This window comes from Oratosquilla oratoria, chromosome 11, assembly GCF_046742065.1.
Source record: "Oratosquilla oratoria isolate Oo_2021 chromosome 11, ASM4674206v1, whole genome shotgun sequence".
Classification (NCBI taxonomy): domain Eukaryota; kingdom Metazoa; phylum Arthropoda; class Malacostraca; order Stomatopoda; family Squillidae; genus Oratosquilla; species Oratosquilla oratoria.
In genome coordinates, this window is record NC_134787.1 from 70237184 (window position 1) to 70256686 (window position 19503).

Consider the following 19503-nt stretch of genomic DNA (forward strand, 5'->3'; position numbering starts at 1 on the left):
GCAGGTATGACTACAATAAATATAATCAAAACGCCGACGTCAGCATCCTTGCGTACCCCTTGCTCCTCATGACGCCTACGTAGGCGTCACCGTATGGAAGGGGTTAAGAACATGTACATCCAAAACTCTTCCTACTCTTCTCCTGGTTACCATTATATAGTCCATTAAAGCCCTATCTACCACCCTTCCATCCACCACCCTCTCCCATGTGTACTTATGCTTGACTTTCTTCCTGAACACTGTGTTTGCTATGATTAACTCTCAAGACACATCTCCACCATCAACTCTCCACTATGATTTTTTCTTCCTAACCACTCCGTCTCTTGGTTTGTCTCCTACTCTAGCATTGAGATCTCTCAATACCACCACATTGATATTTCTTCCTAAACCCTCTATGCACTCATTTAAATCTGTCAAAAAAAAAAACTCCCTTTCCTCTACACTCTTCTAACAACCAGGCCCATATGCACTTACAAAGACACATATCTCCCTTCCCAGTTTCACCTTCATTCATATTAGCCTTGGAGAAACCTCCCTCCACTCCACCACACACTTACCTATCTCTTCACTTACTAATATAGCCACCCCTTCTCTCTTTCCTCCTCTCTTCACTCCTGACACCCTCCCAACTACATTCCCAAACTCAAACCCACCCACCTTTTCAACTTAGTTTCACTCGATGTCAACACATCCATATTTCTTCTCACAAACATACTGCCTATCTCTTCCCTTTTGACTCTCATCTGCGCCACATCCATGTACATTAAAAAGCCCAAACCTTAGGGTTCTGTTTGGAAAACTCCCAGACCCTCTTATACCTTTACTTTTTTTTTAGGAATGTCCCATGTGGGGCTACAGACAGTAGTATGCCTAGTCCTATCCCCATCCCATTTTTGTTGCCTTTTACAACTCAAATGGGAACACTCAGTGGCAGCATTCTTTCTCCCCTACCACATGGTTTGGTGAAAAAGGAAATGTATATTCAGAGAAGTGGTACAGGACAGTATTAAGAGTGGGGAGACAGCATAACAGAGGAACAGAATTCAACCTGAACCACATTAAGTGTGCATAGCTATGGTGTGGATGAGAGTAAAATGGAAGATATAGGCAGTATGATTGTGAGAAGGAAGATGTTGGTGTTAAGTGAAACTAAGTAGAAAGGGAGGTACAAGTCTTGAGTTTGGGAGTGTGGTGGAGAGGATGTCAAGAGGGATGAGTGGACAAGAGAGGGAAAGAGTGGCTCTACTGGTTGGTGATGAGATAGAAAAATGCATGGTGGAATCAAGATCTCTCTCTCTCCTTCTCTCCCTCACACTTTTTCTTTCTTTCTCTCTCCCTCTCCCTCCCTCTTTCAACTCTCTCCTATCTCTCTCACTCTCTCCTATCTCTCTCTCTCACTCACTCACTCCTATCTCTCTCTCTCTCCTCTCTATCTCTTTATCTCTCTCACCTTTTCTCTCCCTCCCTCTCTTTCACTTTTTCACGCATGAGGAGCTGACAACTGACAACTGCTCCCCTCCCTGTTCCACTTTCATTCAGTGACATAGAAACAGATACAAAGTGATGCAATGTAGACAGTAGTCCAAAGTTTCTTCCCAGAGAGATCTGTGGGTGGGCCCCAAGGACCATTGACAGTCACTGTTGGGCTACAGGTTTCCCATTTAGTGAAACTTAATGCAATGATATTTAGAAATGCTGAAATTTATTAGCCTCATTTTCAGAATTGCTTCATCTGTATCCTTCCTTTTCTTGTTCTCCATAGGTTATGATGGAAGTGGAGAGAGAATATGAAAAAAAGCAAGAAGCAAAGAAGAAAGTTCATTGCACTGAAGAGGAGATAAGGCAAATGACCAGTGGAAAAGACATTGCCTTGTTTTTGGAGTCAGCTAATGATCCATCATCTTTTGAGGTCTGAAGATATTTTCTCTTTTGTTTTGATTCAGTATTACAATATGATGCCATGTATTCATCAAAATATGTTGAAAAGGGTACATACATATATATACCAAGGGCTTTTTCCTCCTTACATGGGAGGTAGCCAAAGTTAAAAGACATAATTCCGCTCCCACCCATTTCATCCCCACCCACTCCACTCCCATTCACTATCCCTCCCTCCCTCCCTCTTTCCTTGGATCCTCCTGGATGATGGGTCATCCCTACATCACACCTATTGCCGTGGTCAGAAGCAATGCAGCAAGACACAATACATCCACAGCAAGGCCACTTCATTTAGTCGGCGACCCCCCTCTCCATCCCCTCAGGAAAAGTGTGCTTCTGAGTAATGTTATTACAGTATTGTAAAAGAAGTACTCATTGCTTGAAATGAATAATGTAAATGTACATATAACCAATAGAAATTCCCTTGTATTAGGGGGCATGACCAAGTCAAAGCACACAGTCACCCTTCATCCAAAATCCATTTGTTGTCCCTTCTATCTTAGCACCTTTTTGGTGAAGGGTCAACCCCTGTCCCCTATCCATCCTAATATCTTATCCTTTACTACTGACCTCATGTACCCTCTCTTCAAAATAATTTTCATCCATTTGAGCAAATTACTTTGAATGAGATGGATAGATGGGGTAAAAGGGGCTTTGGGGAAGAGGGGAATGTCTGTTGAGGAAGGATGAGAGAGGACAGAAGATGGGTGAATGGAGAATAGTTGTATATGGATGTTGTGATCCATGAGGTGTATGGGAGTATGTGTGAGAAAAATTTGACGCAGCCCAAAGGGATTTCTCCCAGTCTTCTCCTTTCCTGCATGAGGGGATGGAGAGGGGGGTCACTGACTTAATGAAGTGGCCTTGCTGTGGATGTGCTGTGTCTTGCAACACTGCCTCTAACCCAGGGCAGTGGACAAGATACAGGGATGACCCGTTATCCAGGAGGTGCCAAGATAAGAGGGAAGGAAGAGGGTAGAGGGGAGTGGAGTGTGATAGGGATGGAATGGGTGGGAATGGTTTTTATGCCTTTGTTTTTTGGCTGCCTCCCTTGTAAGGGGGAAGAAAGCCTTTGGTATATGTACTTTGTACCCCAATATGCTTCAGTTTTTACATAAATCAATTGTAATGTACTTTATCAAAAGCCATCTTTAGATATAGATATACACAGTCCACCCGGCTCTCCCTCTCTTGTAACACATCAATGATTTTCAAGTAAAAACTTTAAAAAGCTTGACACACATGACCTTCCCAATCTAAAGTCAAACTATCTGTAAAAATGTTCATCTCTTTAAGATATTTCACCCTTCAATCTATCACAATTCTTTCACATAATTTCAGTCAATATGTTTCTGGTCTCTTTTGCAGAAATTCTGCAGCCTCCAGGAAACTGGCAACAGCCTCTGGGTAGGACCATAAGTCACTTAGGGAAGAGATGTTGTGTTGTTCTGTGGTGGTTGCTTCTGGGGCAGCTTGCATCTGTAATAGAATATGTTTTTGCTCAGAATTTAAATTCAGTGTACAATTACAGGGTATCTTGGTTCCATGGCAGTATGAAGCAGCCAGTAACTGGAGGCAGCATCATGCTGATGAAAAACGTAGAGAAATATGGCATGAAGTGCAGCAACGACTAAGCAAAATTCCACAACAAAATTATGAAGCAGTGCCTGTACTTAAGGTATAAGCATGTCTTTCTTTATGTTAGTATTTCTTCCTGCTTAGGGTCCTGCTTGTTGTGATCCTGTAGCATGGACATCAAAGAAAAGTGACTCTCTACCACTAATCTTCAAAACCTCTCAGCACCCTCCCATCCATCTGGAAGTGTACTCTTGAGGGGATAGGCATTCAAGTCTCTGTACTAAGCCCAATATCTCTATCAACTTCATCTGTTTTCCCTCCACTTTTTCATATAAGAATACTTAACATGAATGACTGCTTCTGTCCTGTTAGCTGGTGACAAAGACCTATTTACCTAGTTGTAATATATGGGAAGGGAGCTATGCTAGTGGTGACCCGTCTTTGTATCTCTCCGTATCGAGTTTTATCTTAGAATCTTGTATAGTGTTTGCACATACTGTTTTGTTGTCTAATTTGTTCCATGTATTTATCGCTCTGTGTGGGAAGCTGTTCCTTTTCAAGTATTTTCTATAACTGTCCTTTTACAATTTTTTCCGTGTCCTCTCGTTTTACCGTTGCCCCACACTAACAAGTCGTTCCTGTCTAAAACTTCCATTCCTTTCATTATTCTGCAGATAGTCAGCAAGTCTCCTCTTTCTCTTCTCTGTTCCAAAGTTAGGTGATTCAATTTGGACAGTCTTTGCTCATATGTTAGTTCGGCGAGAGTTGGTGCTAGTTTGGTTGTCGCTCTTTGTATTCTTTCTAGTTTCTTAATATTCCTTTTGGTACTGGGTGTCCAAAGTGATGGTGCGTACTCAGGTTTTGGTCTTATTAGTGTAGTTAGTATTTTCTTTATCATTTTCTTTATGCAAATATATATATATATATATATATATATATATACATATATATATATACATATACCAAGGCTTTTTCCCCCTTTCAACGGAGGTAGCCAAAAAGAAAAAGGCAGAAAATCATTCCCACCCATTCCATATATATACATATATATATATATATATATATATATATATATACATATATATATATATATATATATATATATACATATATATATATGAATATATATATATGTATATATATATACATATATATATATACATATATTTATATATACAGGTAGTTCTCGTTTTGTGCGAGATATGGGTTCCTACAGGCTTCGCACAAACTGAAATCGCACAAAAAAAAACATATTTTCCCCATAAGAAACAATGGATAATAGGGGGGATGCGGGTTTTGGCCCAAAAAACTTCCATTTTTTGAACGAAAAACACATTTATTTGACTAATAAAGTGAACATGTTCTAAAAATGTATCGTTCTAAACCTATAAGTAACACTAATGTGTAAATAAAGTGTAAATAAAGCACCCATTAACACTCAACACGATGCTCCCTCACTTCTCACAGTCCCTCACAGTCACTCGCCATCTTCGTCTGTGCTGTCCACCTCCTCTGGCACATCCACTTCCACTTCCTCTCCTATAGCTTCAGGGTCATCCACTTCCTCTTCCTCTTCTGTCACTGGTTGCACAGGCGGTTTATTGAAAAACTCCAGCATGGTGGTCTGGCGGTTTTTCTTTTGAAATTCAGTCTGCATTTGAGTGTAGCAGAAAAGTGTGTCCATACACTTTCTTGTGATTGTGGTGCTTCGTTCAACATTGGGGTCGTGTTCTTCCAGCATGGCAAAACCTTCTTTTATTTTTCCTAATGCTTCACTGATAACAGTGGCAGTGAGCGTCCGTCCTCCCTCAGCCTTGTCTGCCGCTGCCGTCGCTTCTGCTTCTTCTCTTTCCCTCTTGTTCTCTTCTTCGATGTCCAGCAGGTCTTCATTGCTCAATTCTTGTCTGTGTGACTGAAGCAGTTGATCAATGTCCTCTTCCTCCACTTCATCAAGGCCTAAATCCTGGGCATAGCTGATTGTGTCCTTGTTTGCCTTCGAAACGATGTCGTCCACATTGAAGTCTTCGAAGAAATGAACAAACTGAGGACACAGTTTTTTCCAAACACCATTCAGACATTTCGTTGGCACTTCATCCCAGGACTGCTTGATAAAGGTTACAGCATCTTTTATTGTAAAATTCTTCCAGAAATCTCGCAGCGTCTTGTTCATCTCGTTCGTTTTCTTTACTGCAGCAGCCATCGTAGACCTCAGGTAGTAGGACTTGAAGGTTTGAATCAGCCCCTGGTCACAGGGCTGCAGCAGAGAAGTCGTGTTGGGAGGCAGAAAGGCCAGCTTGATGTTGTTGCTGAGATTTTCAAGACTGGCTGGATGACTGGGAGCATTGTCTACCAGCAACAAGATCTTGAAGGGGATGCCTTCCTTGTTGCAGTAGGCTTTCAGCTCACTGTGCAACTTGTTCTTGTAGTAGTCACTGAATATTTTCCCAGTCATCCAGCCCTTCTTGTTGGCGTACCAATGGACTGGCAGGAAAGCCCGGTCATATCCCTGAAACACACAAATTATCCGAGAATTAAGGTGTGGCCACGCTCCTTTTTCTTAACAAAGAAAACGTATAAGCCAGTCGCTTGCATCACAAACCTAAGTATTTTTAATGTCACTTGTGTACACTTCACAAACCCTGATTAATTAACGGTATTAAATATTTTATTATTTAACACAATCAATAACAATAACAACATAAGAACTGTAGAATAAATAAATAAATATTAAATAAACCAATCTTACCTTAAGGGCTCTGGGGTTCTGAGAGTGATAGATGAGGACAGGCTTCAGCCTGCAGTCCCCCTCAGCGTTGGCCCCCAGCAGCAGCGTCAGGCGGTCCTTGGACGCCTTAAAACCAGGCGCCGTCTTCTCCTCCTGTGCGATGTACGTCCTCGCTGGCATCTTCTTCCAGTAAAGGCCGGTCTCGTCTACATTGAACGCTTGCTTGGATGAGTATTGTCCTTCTTCCAGGGTCTTCTTAAGCATCTCTGGGAATTTCCTGGCCGATTCTGTGTCTTCTGATGCTGCTTCTCCGGTCATTTTGATGTTATGAAACCCGTGTCATAGCTTAAATTTTGCAAACCAACCAGAACTTGCTTGGAAGGATGTATTTGGCCCGTCATTTCCTTCGATGTTGTTAATGAGGCTTTTAGCTTTTTCCTGAATGATGGCCAAACTAACAGGAATGCTGTTCTTGTTCTGGTGTTGAATCCAATTCGCCAGCATTTTTTCCATCCTCTCCATGGCCGACGATCTGCTGTAGGCTACCCTCTGCAATGTCCTAGACGAACCTGCTTCCACAGTTGCTCGTATTTTTGCAGCATTGTCTCGGACGCGCCGCAGTGTGCTCTCCCCCAATCCCAAGGCATGGGATATGATCGAAGTTTTTTGTCCTTGGTCATACCGGCTCAAAATTTCCATTTTCTTAGCCAGAGTGAGTGACTTGCGCTGTATTTTCTTAGCTGGAGGGCCGCTGCTGGTTCCAGGAGAAGATGAAGGACGTTTTGGGGCCATTTTGACGAATGAGTAAACTGGCTGGACTGGCTGTGACTGCAAACACACGAGAGGGCTGTAAACATTGAACTGGGAGCGGGAGCGGCTGCCTGTCGGCAGGCAGCGGAACTACGTATCTGGCGCACTGTTTGAAATGTGGTTGGGGCAAATCGCATCTTAGCGAACAGATCGCACAATTTTAATTAATTATAATATTTTTAATGTCGCATCTTAGCGAATTCGCACAAACAGAACACGCACAAAACGAGAACTACCTGTATATATATATATATATATATACATACATACATATATATATATATATACATACATACATATATATATATGTATTTACCTAGTTGTATTTTACAGGAAAAGAGCTATGCTCATAGTGACCCACTTTTGTACCTTTCAGCATCCAGTTTGGTCTTAGATTCTTGTACATTTTTTGCACTCCCTGTTTCCTCATTCAGTTTGTTCCAGATATCTATCATTCTGTGTGGGAAGTTATTCTTTTTCAGATCTCTTCTGTAACTATCCTTTTTAAGTTTCTTTCCGTGTCCTCTTGTTTTTCTCCTATCCCATTTTAGTAAGTCATCTCTATCAAGGACTTCCATCCCTTTCATAATTCTGTAGATGGTTAGTAGATCTTATCTTTCTCTTTGTTCCAAGGTTGGTAGTTCGAGTTTGTCCAATCTTTGTTCATATGTCAATTTGGAGAGTGTTGGTGCCATCTTTGTCATTGCTCTTTGAATTCTTTATAATTTCTTTATGTTCTTTTTAGTACTAGGTGTTCATAGTGTCGCAGTGTACTCCAATTTTGGTCTTATCAATGTAACTAATATTTTCTTTACCATTTCTTCATCCATGTAATCAAAGGCCACTTTCATTGATCTTAATAAATTGAAGGCACTGTGGGAGGTTATGCAGATATATGGGATAGGAGGAAAGCTTCTGGGAGCTGTCAAGAGTTTTTATGAGAGTAGTAGAGCTTGTGTCAGGTTTGGAAATGGAGAGAGTGAGTGGTTCGAGGTAAAGGTGGGACTTCGTCAAGGATGCGTTATGTCGCCCTGGCTGTTCAACTTACACATGGATGGGGTAGTGCGAGAGGTAAATGCAAGGGTAGTGGGTCAGGGATTGGAGATGGTTAAAGAAAATAGAGAAAAGTGGGAGGTGAGCCAGCTGTTGTTTGCGGACAACACTGCGCTTGTGGCAGGATCAGAGTGACTGAGGAAGTTGGTGGCAGAGTTTGGGAGAGTATGTGATAGAAGAAAGCTAAAGATAAATGTGGGTAAAAGTAAGGTGATGAGATGTACAAGGGGTGAAAGTGGCAGTAGACTGGAAGTGAGCATTAACCCCTTCCATACGGTGCCGCATACGTAGGCGGCATGAGGAGCAAGTGGATACGCAAGGCTGCCATATCGGCGTCTTGATTATATTTATTGTAGTTGCCCCTGCGTAATGACATACTCTCTAAACTGTCTTTAATCACATTTTCTATGGTTATCAAAATTCACGGGTGAAAGAGAGAACGATCGATATAAGCGGTGACTATATTTTATGATGCGAGTATTATTACGACACGTCGTACGGCTGGCAGCGGCTGCTGCCCGCGAGATTTAAGGCCCGTACTGAAGAGGTTAAGGGAGAGCGACTGGAGGAAGTGGATAGTTTTAGATACTTGGGTGCAAATGTGGCAGGAAAAGGTGGAGTGAAGGTGGAGGTAGAATGTAGATTGAGAGAAGTGAGTAAATGCCTTGGTGGATTGAAGAGTGTAATGAGGAATAGACATTTGGGAATGGATGCTAAGAGGAGACTATATGAAGGAGTGATTGTGCCAACAGCACTGTATGGGGCAGAAACATGGAACATAAGAGAGGAAGAGAGAAGGAGTTTGAATGTGTTTGAGATGAGGTGTCTGAGAAGTATGATGGGGATTACTAGGCTAGATAGAGTGAGAAATGAGGAGGTGAGGAGGAGAACAGGGGTGGAAAGGGAGCTGGGAGATAGGGTTGATGAAAGAATATTAGGATGGTTTGGACACATGGAAAGAATGAGTGAAGAAAGACTAGTAAAACAGGTGTGGAAGGCAGATGTGGAGGGAGTGAACATGAGGGGACGTCCTAGGATGAGGTGGATGGATGGGGTGAAGGAGGCTTTGGGGAAGAGGGGAATGTCTGTTGAGGAAGGATGGGAGAGGACAGAAGACAGGGGTGAATGGAAAATGGTTGTATATAGATGATGTTGTGATTGCATGAGGTGGAATGGGCGGGTGGATGGGGGGTGAGGTAGTATGTATGAGCAAAATTTGATGCAGCCCGAAGGGATTTCTCCCCATCTTCTCCTTTTATGCAATGCGGGGACGGAGAGGGGGGGTCGCCGATTTAATGAAGCGGCCTTGCTGTGGATGTGCTGTGTCTTGCGACACTGCTTCTGACCCAGGGCAGTGGACAAGGTGCAGGGATGACCCGTCATCCAGGAGGTGCTAAGATGGGAGGGAGGGTGGAGGGTTGTGGAGTGTATTCAGGGATGGAATGGGTGGGAATGATTTTATGCCTTTTCCTTTTTGGCTACCTCCCTTGTAAGGGGGAAAAAGCCTTGGTATATGTATGTATGTATGTTCTCTGACTAATTTGTATATGCTGTGGTGGGGGAAAGAATACTGCCACCAAGTCTTCCCAATTGAATTGTAAGAGGCTACAAAAACAGGACAGGGAATAGGACTACGTATCCTTCTCCCTGTAGCCCCACAGGGGACATTCCTAAAAAAAAGTAAAGGATTAAGAGGGTCTAGGAGTTTTTCAAGCAGTACCCTAAGGTTTGGGCCTTTTAATGTGCGTGTAAGGGAAGAGATAGGTAGTATGTTTGTGAGAAAAAAGATGGATGTGTTGGCTTTGAGTGAAACAAAGTTGAGAGGGAGGGGCAAGTGTGAGTTTGTGAGAAGAAAGATGGATGTGTTGGCTTTGAGTGAAACTAAGTTGAGAGGGAGGGGGCAAGTGTGAGTTTGGGAGTGTAATTGAGAGGTTCTCAGGAGTGAATAGAGGACAGGGGAGAGAAGGGGTGGCTATACTAGTAAGTGAAGAGAAAGGTAAATGTGTAGTGGAGTGCAAGGAGGCTTCTTCAAGGTTAATGTGGATAAAGGTGAAACTGGAAAGGGAGATGTGGGTTTTTGTAAGTGCATATGGGCCTGGTAGTGAGAAGAGTAGAAGAGAGGCTTTTTGGATGGATTTAAATGAGTACATAGAGGGATTAGGGAGAAATGTCAATGTAGTGGTATTGGGAGACTTTAATTCTAGAGAAGGAAATGAACCAATTGATGGAGTGGTTGGTAAGTGTGGAGTTCCAGGAAAGAATCGTATTGGAGAATTGATGGTGGAGATGTGTCTAGAAAGTTGATGATAGCAAATACAATGTTTATGAAGAAAGTCAAGCAAAAGAACACATGGGAGAGGGTGGTGGATGGATGGGTGGTAGATAGAGTGTTAATGGACTGTAGTGGTAAATAGGAATATACTAGGAAGAGTTAAGGATGTACATGTTCTAAGGGGAGAGAGTGGGGGAATATCAGATAATTTTCTGGTGGAAGATAAGTTGAGATTGAATATATGGAGAAATAGGAAAAGGACAGAAGGTAGTAGCCAAATAGAAAAAGGCATAGAAATCACTCCCACCCATTCCACCCCCTACATTGCATGGAATAAGTGGTAGCCTATTAGGTTGGACTAGTAATTGGTTGAATGGTCGAAAACAGAGAATTGTTTTAAATGGAAAAACTTCTGGATGGAAAAATGTTGCAAGTGGTGTTCCTCAGGGTTCCGTTCTTGGGCCACTTCTATTCATAGTATATATAAATGATATAGACCATGGACTAAAATCTACTGTTTCCAAATTTGCTGATGATACAAAACTGTGCGGAGTGGCAAATGATCACTCAAACCAATTAGATATTCAAGAAGATTTAGATAAATTACAGCAATGGTCAGAAAAGTGGCTAATGAAATTTAACACAAGTAAATGCAAGGTAATGCACATAGGTAAAAATAACAGTAAGTACGATTACAAGTTATTTGGAAATTCGTTAACAAAAGTGGATAGTGAAAAAGATCTCAGAGTAACTATCAGTAACGACCTCAAATCATCCAAGCAGTGTATTTCAGCCTCTGAGAAAGCAAATAAGATTCTAGGACTGATTGCGCGATCTTTTGATTTCAAAAGTCCATCACTCATTAACAAGCTATATAAATCGTTAGTTCGTCCACATTTGGAGTATGCTGTTTCCGTGTGGTCACCGAATCTCGTTAAAGACATTGACAGACTGGAAAGAGTACAACGGCGAGCCACAAAACTGATTCCAAATATCAAAAATAAATCATACGAAAATCGACTAAAGCACATGAATCTGTTTTCCCTAAAAAAGCGTAGACTCAGAGGTGACTTGATACAGGTCTTTAAGATTTTAAAGGGAATTGACAACATCAAAAGTGACAAAATTTTCACACTGAATGAGAATCAGACAAGAAACAATGGTCTCAAACTGTCCGGAAATAGATTCAATTTGGAAGTAGGTAGAAACAACTTTGCCAACCGTGTAGTTAATGAATGGAATAAACTTCCTGCACAGGTAGTGCAATGTAGTTCAGTTTGAAGCTTTAAGAATCATTTAGATAAATACCTAAGTAAGATGCTGTAATGATTATAATTTATCTTATATTATTTGTTCTTGTTTTGTTATCATTTGTCTGTCTGATTTTCATTTATTATTAGTTATATTATTATTAGTCAATTTATTATTATTTACTATTTACCTGTTTGTTTATTATCTTAACTATACCTATGCATTTATTTATGTATTTCATTTGTTATTTACATTATTACAGTTTTTATTTATTATTTTATTATTAATATATATATATATATATATATATATATATATTTTTTTTTTCCCATCCGACCTAGATATGGATCAAAAGGTCTCCTGTCGGCATGCTCCGCCTGTGTAATCCTTTGTAATATTCCACCACCCTTCTCCCTCCCTCTCATCTTGGCACCTGAATGACGGGTCATCCCTGCATCCTGTCCACTGCCCTGGGTCAGAAGCAGTGTCGCAAGACACAGCACATCCACAGCAAGGCCGCTTCATTAATTCGGCGACCCCCTCTCTGTCTCCTTATGCAGAAAAGGAGAAGACAGAGAGAAATCCCCTCGGGTTGCGTCAAATTATTTCTCATACATACTTCCTCACCCCCCCATCCCCCACCCACTCCCCTTTATGTATCACAGTATCGTCCATAGACAACCCTTTTCCATTCACCCTTATCTTCTGTCCTCTCCCGTCCTTCCTCAAGAGACATTCCTCTCTTTTGTAATGCCCCTTTTACCCCATCCATCCATCTCATCCTAGGATGCCTCCTCATATTCACTCCTTCCACCTCTGCCTTCCACACCTCTTTTACTAATCTTTCTTCACTCATTCTTTCCATGTGTCCAAACCATCCTAATATTCTTTCATCAACCCTATCTCCCAACTCCCTTTCCACCCCTGTTCTCCTCCTCACCTCCTCATTTCTCACTCTATCTAGCCTAGTAACCCCTATCATACCTCTCAGACATTTCATCTCAAACACATTCAAACTCCTTCTCTCTTCCTTTCTTATGTTTCATGTTTCTGCCCCAGACAGTGCTGTTGGCACAATCACTCCTTCATATAACCTCCTCTTAGCTTCCATTCCCAGATGTCTATTTCTCCTTACATTTTTTAATCCACCAAGGCATTTACTCGCTTCTCTCAATCTACATTCTACCTCCATTTTCTTTAACCATCTCCAACCCCTGACCCACCATCCTTGCATTCACCTCTCGCACCACCCCATCCATGTATAGATTGAATAGCCGGGGCGACATAACACATCCCTGACGAAGTCCCACCTTCACCTCAAACCATTCACCCTCTCCATTTCTAATCCTAACAAAAGCTCTACTACTCTCATAAAAACTCTTGACTGCTCTTAACAGCTTTCCTCCTATCCCATATATCTGCAAAACCTCCCATGGTGCCTTCCTGTCTACCCTGTTATAAGCCTTTTCCAAATCCATAAAAGCCCAAAAAACATCCTTACCTTTTCCTATAGCTTTTTCACATATCTGTCTTACCACAAAAATCTGGTCTACACAACCCCTAGGCCTACCTGTCCTAAAACCACACTGTTCCTCACCAATTACTCCCTCTGTGTCTCTCCTAATCCTTTCAGTCAAGACCCTCCCATAAGCCTTCCCAACTACACAACAAGCTGATCCCTCTGAAACTACTACACTCACACTTATCCCCTTTTCCCTTGTAAAGTGGAGATATACAGGCACTTCTTCAGTCCTTCAGCACTCTACCCTCTTTTAAACAAACATTGAATAACCTCATCATCTAGTCCATCATCACTGTACCTCCTTTTTTCAGACATTCTTCATGGCATCCATCCAACCCAGGTGCTTTACCTGTTCTCATCATCTTAACAGCTGCTTTCACTTCATCTTTCCTTATTTCTCCTCCATTTTTCTCTCTCATCACGGTCATTTTCTTAGTGCTTCCCACTGCAACTATCTTTCCCTCCCTATCCTCCTTTTACATTTAGTAATTACCTAAAATACTCTGCCCACCTTCCTCTCACTGCCCTCTCTTCCATTATCATCTCTCCATCTGCACCTTTTACCTTTTCTTCTCTACTTGATTTGCCTCCTCTTCCTCTCTCAATTTCTTTCCAATTTTTTTTTTTTTCATTATTTTAAAAGATTTCTGTCATACTCTTACTTTTCACATCTGCTCTCCTCTTTGCCTCCTTTATCTTATGCTTAACATCTCTTTTCTTTGTACCTCTCATATGATTCCCTCATCCTAATTTGTAACCAATCTATGAAAGCCTGCTACTTCTTTTCTACAACCTTCTTTGCTTCATTATCTCACCACTCACTACCCTTCCTTGTATTTCCTCCCATCCTCTTTGTTCCACACGCCATCTTTGCACAACATATGACTCCCCTTTTGAACCTCCCATTCCTCCTCCACTCATAGTTCTACTCTATCCTTCACTCCCTCCCACTCCTCTCTCAGCTTTTTCTTATACTCCTCCTTTTCTTTCTTATTTAAGCAGTTCACTCTAAGTACCTCCCTACCTTCTGCCCTTTTCCTCTTTCTCCACCTATCCTCCACTCTCAACTTGCCTTCCACCAAAAAATGATCTGATATTCCCCCACTCTCTCCCCTTAGAACATGTACATCCTTAACTCTTCCTACTATACTCCTGGTTACCACTATTTAATCTATTAACGCTCTATCTACCACCCTTTTATCCACCACCCTCTCCCATGTAAACATATGCTTGACTTTCTTCCTAAACACTGTATTTGCTATCATCAACTCTGTAGACACATCACCATCAACTCTCCACTATGATTTTTTCCTGGAAGTCCACACTTCCCAATCACTCCATCTATTCGTTCATTGGTTTGCAAATACTGAGCTAAAATAGTTGTTTAATATATTCCACTTTCCTTCATGTGAATATTCAAGTTGACCGTCAGTAGATAATAGTGGGCCATTGTGATTCCTAATAACATTTTTATCTCTAATATAGAAATCTTTGGGATTCTCTTTGGATGTATCAGTGATATTAATGTTGTTCTGTCTTTTTATATATATATATATATATATATATATATATATATATATATATATATATATATATATATATATATATATATATATATATAACTTTGAAAGTCATTAGGTGCCCCTGAGCACTTGTATTTCTTATAAGCCTGTCTCTTTTTAGCAATTTTTTTTCAGTTTCTTTGTCAAGCCATTTTGGGTGAACCTGATTTGGGGGACATCTATCCTTAAATGGGATGTAAGTATGAATCATCTTAGTGTATTTTGAAATATTTCCCACATCTGATCTACAGGTCTTTCACTTAATTTTGCCTCCCAGTCTGTAAGCTGAAGCTCTTGTGCATAGTCCTATGAACTGAGCTTTACTGAAATTGGGTATTTTAGATACACAAGTATCTATTCTAAAATTTTTTAGCAGTTTGAATCTAAGTTGTGATCACTATTTGCAATAGATTCACCAACTTCTACATCACTCATCATGCTTTCGTGGCTAGTGATCGTTGAGAAAATTTATTGAATTACCTATGTGGCCATGTTCAAGGGTCATCCAATCATTGTCAGTAAAATTGAAATCACCCATTATCAATAAGTCCTGGTTGCAGAAACTAGACAGTTCTTGAAACAACAGTTGTTGTTTGTTAATGATAATGTCTTTAGCCTATATATTACACCTACATTCATTTGTTGTCCATTTGTTTGGGTTAATTCTACCCACAAGCTATCATATGCATCATGTTTCACTTTCTCTAAAACACAGGTAAGGACATTGCTTTTAATGTAAAACAGAACACTCCCGCCTTTTTTGTGGTTTCTATCCTGATGAAAGTGTTTAAATCCCGCAATATTAAATTTAGCTTCAAACTCTTTACCATTTAACCATGTCTCAGTTATTCCTATCATATCGAGATTTTCGCTTATGACATATCCCTGGATTTCTTGATATTTGTTCCTAATACTATGAGCATTAAAGTACATGGTTTTAAGAAACTCGTGATTATTTCTTTTTGACTCGTTTTGAGTTTCAACATCATGTCTTATGTTATACTTTTGTTTTTATTGACACATTGCTCCTTATTGACATTTGGTCCTTTACTGACATTCAGTGCCTCATGGACATTTGCCCCATCATGGTCATCTGGTTCCTCACAGTCATCCAATCTGTCATGTACATCTTGCCCCCTCTGTCACCGTGCCCCGCACTGGCCACCTGTCATTCATTGACATTCTGTCTGGCATCACTTCCTAAAATGATATTCTGTCCTCCAGTGACTTTATATCCTACCATGATATTTTGTCCTCCACTATTATTACATCCCTTTGTGATATTATGTCCTTCATTGACATTACATTCTAATGTAATAATATCTTGCTGCATTGGTATTGACCCAGGCACCGGGCATGGGACAAGGATGACCCTGCATCCCCAAGGAGCTAAGATGGGAGTGGGATGGATAGGGGCAGCCCTGGCTACTTCCCATATAAGGGGGAAGAAGCCTATTGGTATATAGAATAGAATATATAGAATGTATGTATATAACACAAAAGCCTTTTCCCCCATATAAGGAGGCTGGCCAAGCCAAAGCATGTACCTACCCTACACCCCTCCCACATTTGCCCAAATACCCATTCATTGCCCGTCCTTTCTTAGCACCTCATGGATGAAGGGTCGCCCTTGCTAGACACCATATTTGTTCAGGCCAGAGCCAGTGCAGTGAGATCCAACACTTCCACAGCAGGACTTACTGGCTACAAAAAAACATCATAAAGACAGATGCCCATAACAACAATAACAAGAAATGGCTAACAGACTTCTTAGCAAGCAGGCAGTGTAGAATAAATCAAAATAGTAAAGTTTTTGGGATAAAAATACAATGAAGTCCCATAAAGAGCAATACTCTCATTGGTGCATCTCACAAGTGTTATTCCAAAGCTAGACCCTCAACATATCACTAAATCACTTGCCTTCATGGATGATCTAATGATAACCCAATATAACAACTACATAATAGTAGTTCAAAACACCCAGCTTGCTTATACAAACTAGAATAATGGCTCAGAAATAACAGAATGGAAGCCTCACCTCAAAATTCATCAGTAACTTCAGGCAACCATGATTCCTCTTTGCATCCATCCCTAGATATCAATTTCATATTACACTTTTCATTCCCCCCAAGTCATTTACTTGCTACCCTTCACCCTTACTCCTCCATTCCCTACTACATAAACCGAAATACTTATAAGTCACCACTTCCTTTAGTCTCTCTCCATTAAGAGTTAACTCCACCTCACATTTCACTGACAAGAAACTTGAAGCCCCACAGTGTCTGGCAATAGTCATTGGGATCTCCCATTAATCTTCTGAAATTTTTTTTTGACTTGTGTGAAAAAGTGGAAGAAATACAGTTGAAGTTAATAGAATGAGTTTATTTTATATTGGTCTTATTTCTTAGTTTCTTTTGCCTAATTATGCTTTTCCCTGTCGAGGTGTACTATTAGATTGTAAGACCATTTTTCTTTTCTTAGATCAGGGCCATGGACAGTTCTTGCAAAGTAGCCATGTTGACAGTGTGGAGACCCACTGAAGACCTTCTGCAGACTGTGACAGAAGGAAAATGCTTCTCCATATACTATCTTATGGCAGCAGGGCACAGGTATAACATGGACACATTCATGATTGGTATCAGGATTATGTTACAGTATAGTAATTTGACAGTATGACATAGTATGCCAGAAAATTTTGAAAGTAATAAAAAGATGTTTTGGAAGGAGATTAAGAGAGGAAGAGGAGACAAATAAATTAGAGAAGAGGTAAAAGGTGCAAATAGATGATAACAGAAGAGGTGGCAGAAAAAGGAAGATGGGCAGAGTATTTTAGGGAGTTGTTAAATGTGGAGGAGGACAGGATAGGAAAGGAACAGTGGTTGCAGTGGGAGGTTCTAAGAAAATGAGTGATGGATGAGGAAAATGGAGGAGAAATAAAAAAGATGAGGTGAAAGCAGTTATTAAATGGGTGTTATGCTAAATGTCTGAAGAAGGGAGATACAGTGATGGTGGACTGGCTGGTGGGGTTGTTTAGTGTGTGTGTAAGGGAGGTAGAGTGCCGGAGGACTGGAGGTGTGCCTGTATAGTTCTGATTTATAAGAGAAAAGGTGACAAATTTGTAAATGTAGTAGTTTCAAAGGGATCAATTTGTTGAGTGTAGTTGGGAAGGCTTATGGGAGGTTTTTGATTGAGAGGAGTAGGAGAGGAATGGAGGGATTAATCGGTGAGGAACAGTGTATGTTTAAGAAAGGTAGGGGTTATGTGGATCATATTTTTGTGGTAGGACAGATATGTGACAAACTTATGACAGGGTGGACAGGAAGGAACTGGGAGGCTTTGCAAATATTTGGAATCAGAGGAAAACTGTTCAGGGCAGCCAAGTGTTTTTACAAGAGTAGTAGAGCCTGTGTCAGAATTAGAAATGGAGAAAGTGGTTTGAGGTATAGGTGGGACTGTGCCAGGGATGTGTCATATCACCATGGCTGTTCAGTATGTACATGGATGGGGTGGTGCAACAGGTAAATGCGAGGGTAATGGGCAGGGGGTTGAAGATAGTTAAAGAAAATGTAGAAAAGTGGGAAGTAAGCCAGTTGTTGTTTGCTGATGACATGGCACTTGTGGCAGGATCAGAGGGGGATTAACCCCTTCCATATGGTGCCGCATACGTATGCGGCATGAGGAGCAAGTGGATATGCGAGGCTGCCATATCGGCGTCTTGATTATATTTATTGTAGTTGCCCCTGCGTAATGACATACTCTCTAAACTGTCTTCATCACATTTTCTATGGTTATCAAGATTCACGGGTGAAAGAGAGAACGATCGATATAAGCGGTGACTATATTTTATGATGCGAGTATTATTACGACACATTGTACATCTGGTAGCTAATGCTGCCCGCGAGATTTTGGCCCATAATGAAGAGGTTAAGGGAGTTAGTGATGGAATTTGGGAAGGTATGCGAGAGGAAAAAATTGAAGGTAAATATGGGTAAAAGTAAGGTGATGAGATGTTCAAAAGGAGAGAATGGTAGCAATTTGAATGTGAGTCTGGAGGGAGTGGATAGCTTTAGGTACTTGGGGATACATGTGGCAGGAAAGGGAGGGGTGGTGGTGGGGGTAAATTGTAGATTGAGAGAAGAAAGTGCCTTAGGGTATTAAAAAGTGTAATAAGAAACAGAAATTTGGGAATGGATGATAAGAGGAGATTATATAAAAGAGTGATTGTGCCGACAGCACTCTGTGTGTCAGAGACATGGAACATAAGATAGGAAGAGTTTAAATGTGTTTGAGATGAAATTTCTGATAAGTATGGTAGGGGTTACAAGGTTGGATGGAATGAGAAACGAGGAGGGAAGGAGGAGAGCGGGGTTGGAAAAGGAGATGGGAGATAGGGTTGATGAAAGAGTTTTGGGATGGTTTGGACACATGGAAAGAATGAATGAAGAAAGATTAGTAAAAGAAGTGTGAAGGCAGAGGTGGAGGGAGTAAACATGAGGTGACCAAGGATGAGATAGATGGATGGGGTGAAAGTGGCATTGAGCAAGAGGGGGATGTCTGTTAAGGATGGAGGGGAGAAGGTAGATAGAGGTGAGTGGATAATGGCTGTGTATTGATGATACTATGATGAATGGGAGTGGGTGGGGGGGGAGTGGTTATGTGTGAATGATATTTTCATGCAGCCTGAAGGGATTTCTCCCTGTCTTCAATGTTTCTGCCTGAGAGGACAGAGCGAGGGGGTCACTGATTAAATGAAGTGGCCTTGCTGTGGATGTGCTGTGTCTTGCTGCATTGC

At 41.0% G+C, this 19503-nt stretch overlaps 1 protein-coding gene across 1 annotated transcript in view; it reads left to right on the forward strand.

The window, feature by feature from the left end:
* The window catches only part of LOC143029922 (uncharacterized), a gene marked incomplete at its 3' end in the record, with an annotated part of 122335 nt that overhangs the window by 94784 nt on the left and 8048 nt on the right, over nucleotides 1-19503 (forward strand). The window contains 3 exon segments of the mRNA XM_076193126.1: nucleotides 1763-1909; nucleotides 3470-3616; nucleotides 17193-17320. Coding sequence (XP_076049241.1) covers nucleotides 1763-1909; nucleotides 3470-3616; nucleotides 17193-17320 — 422 coding nt within the window.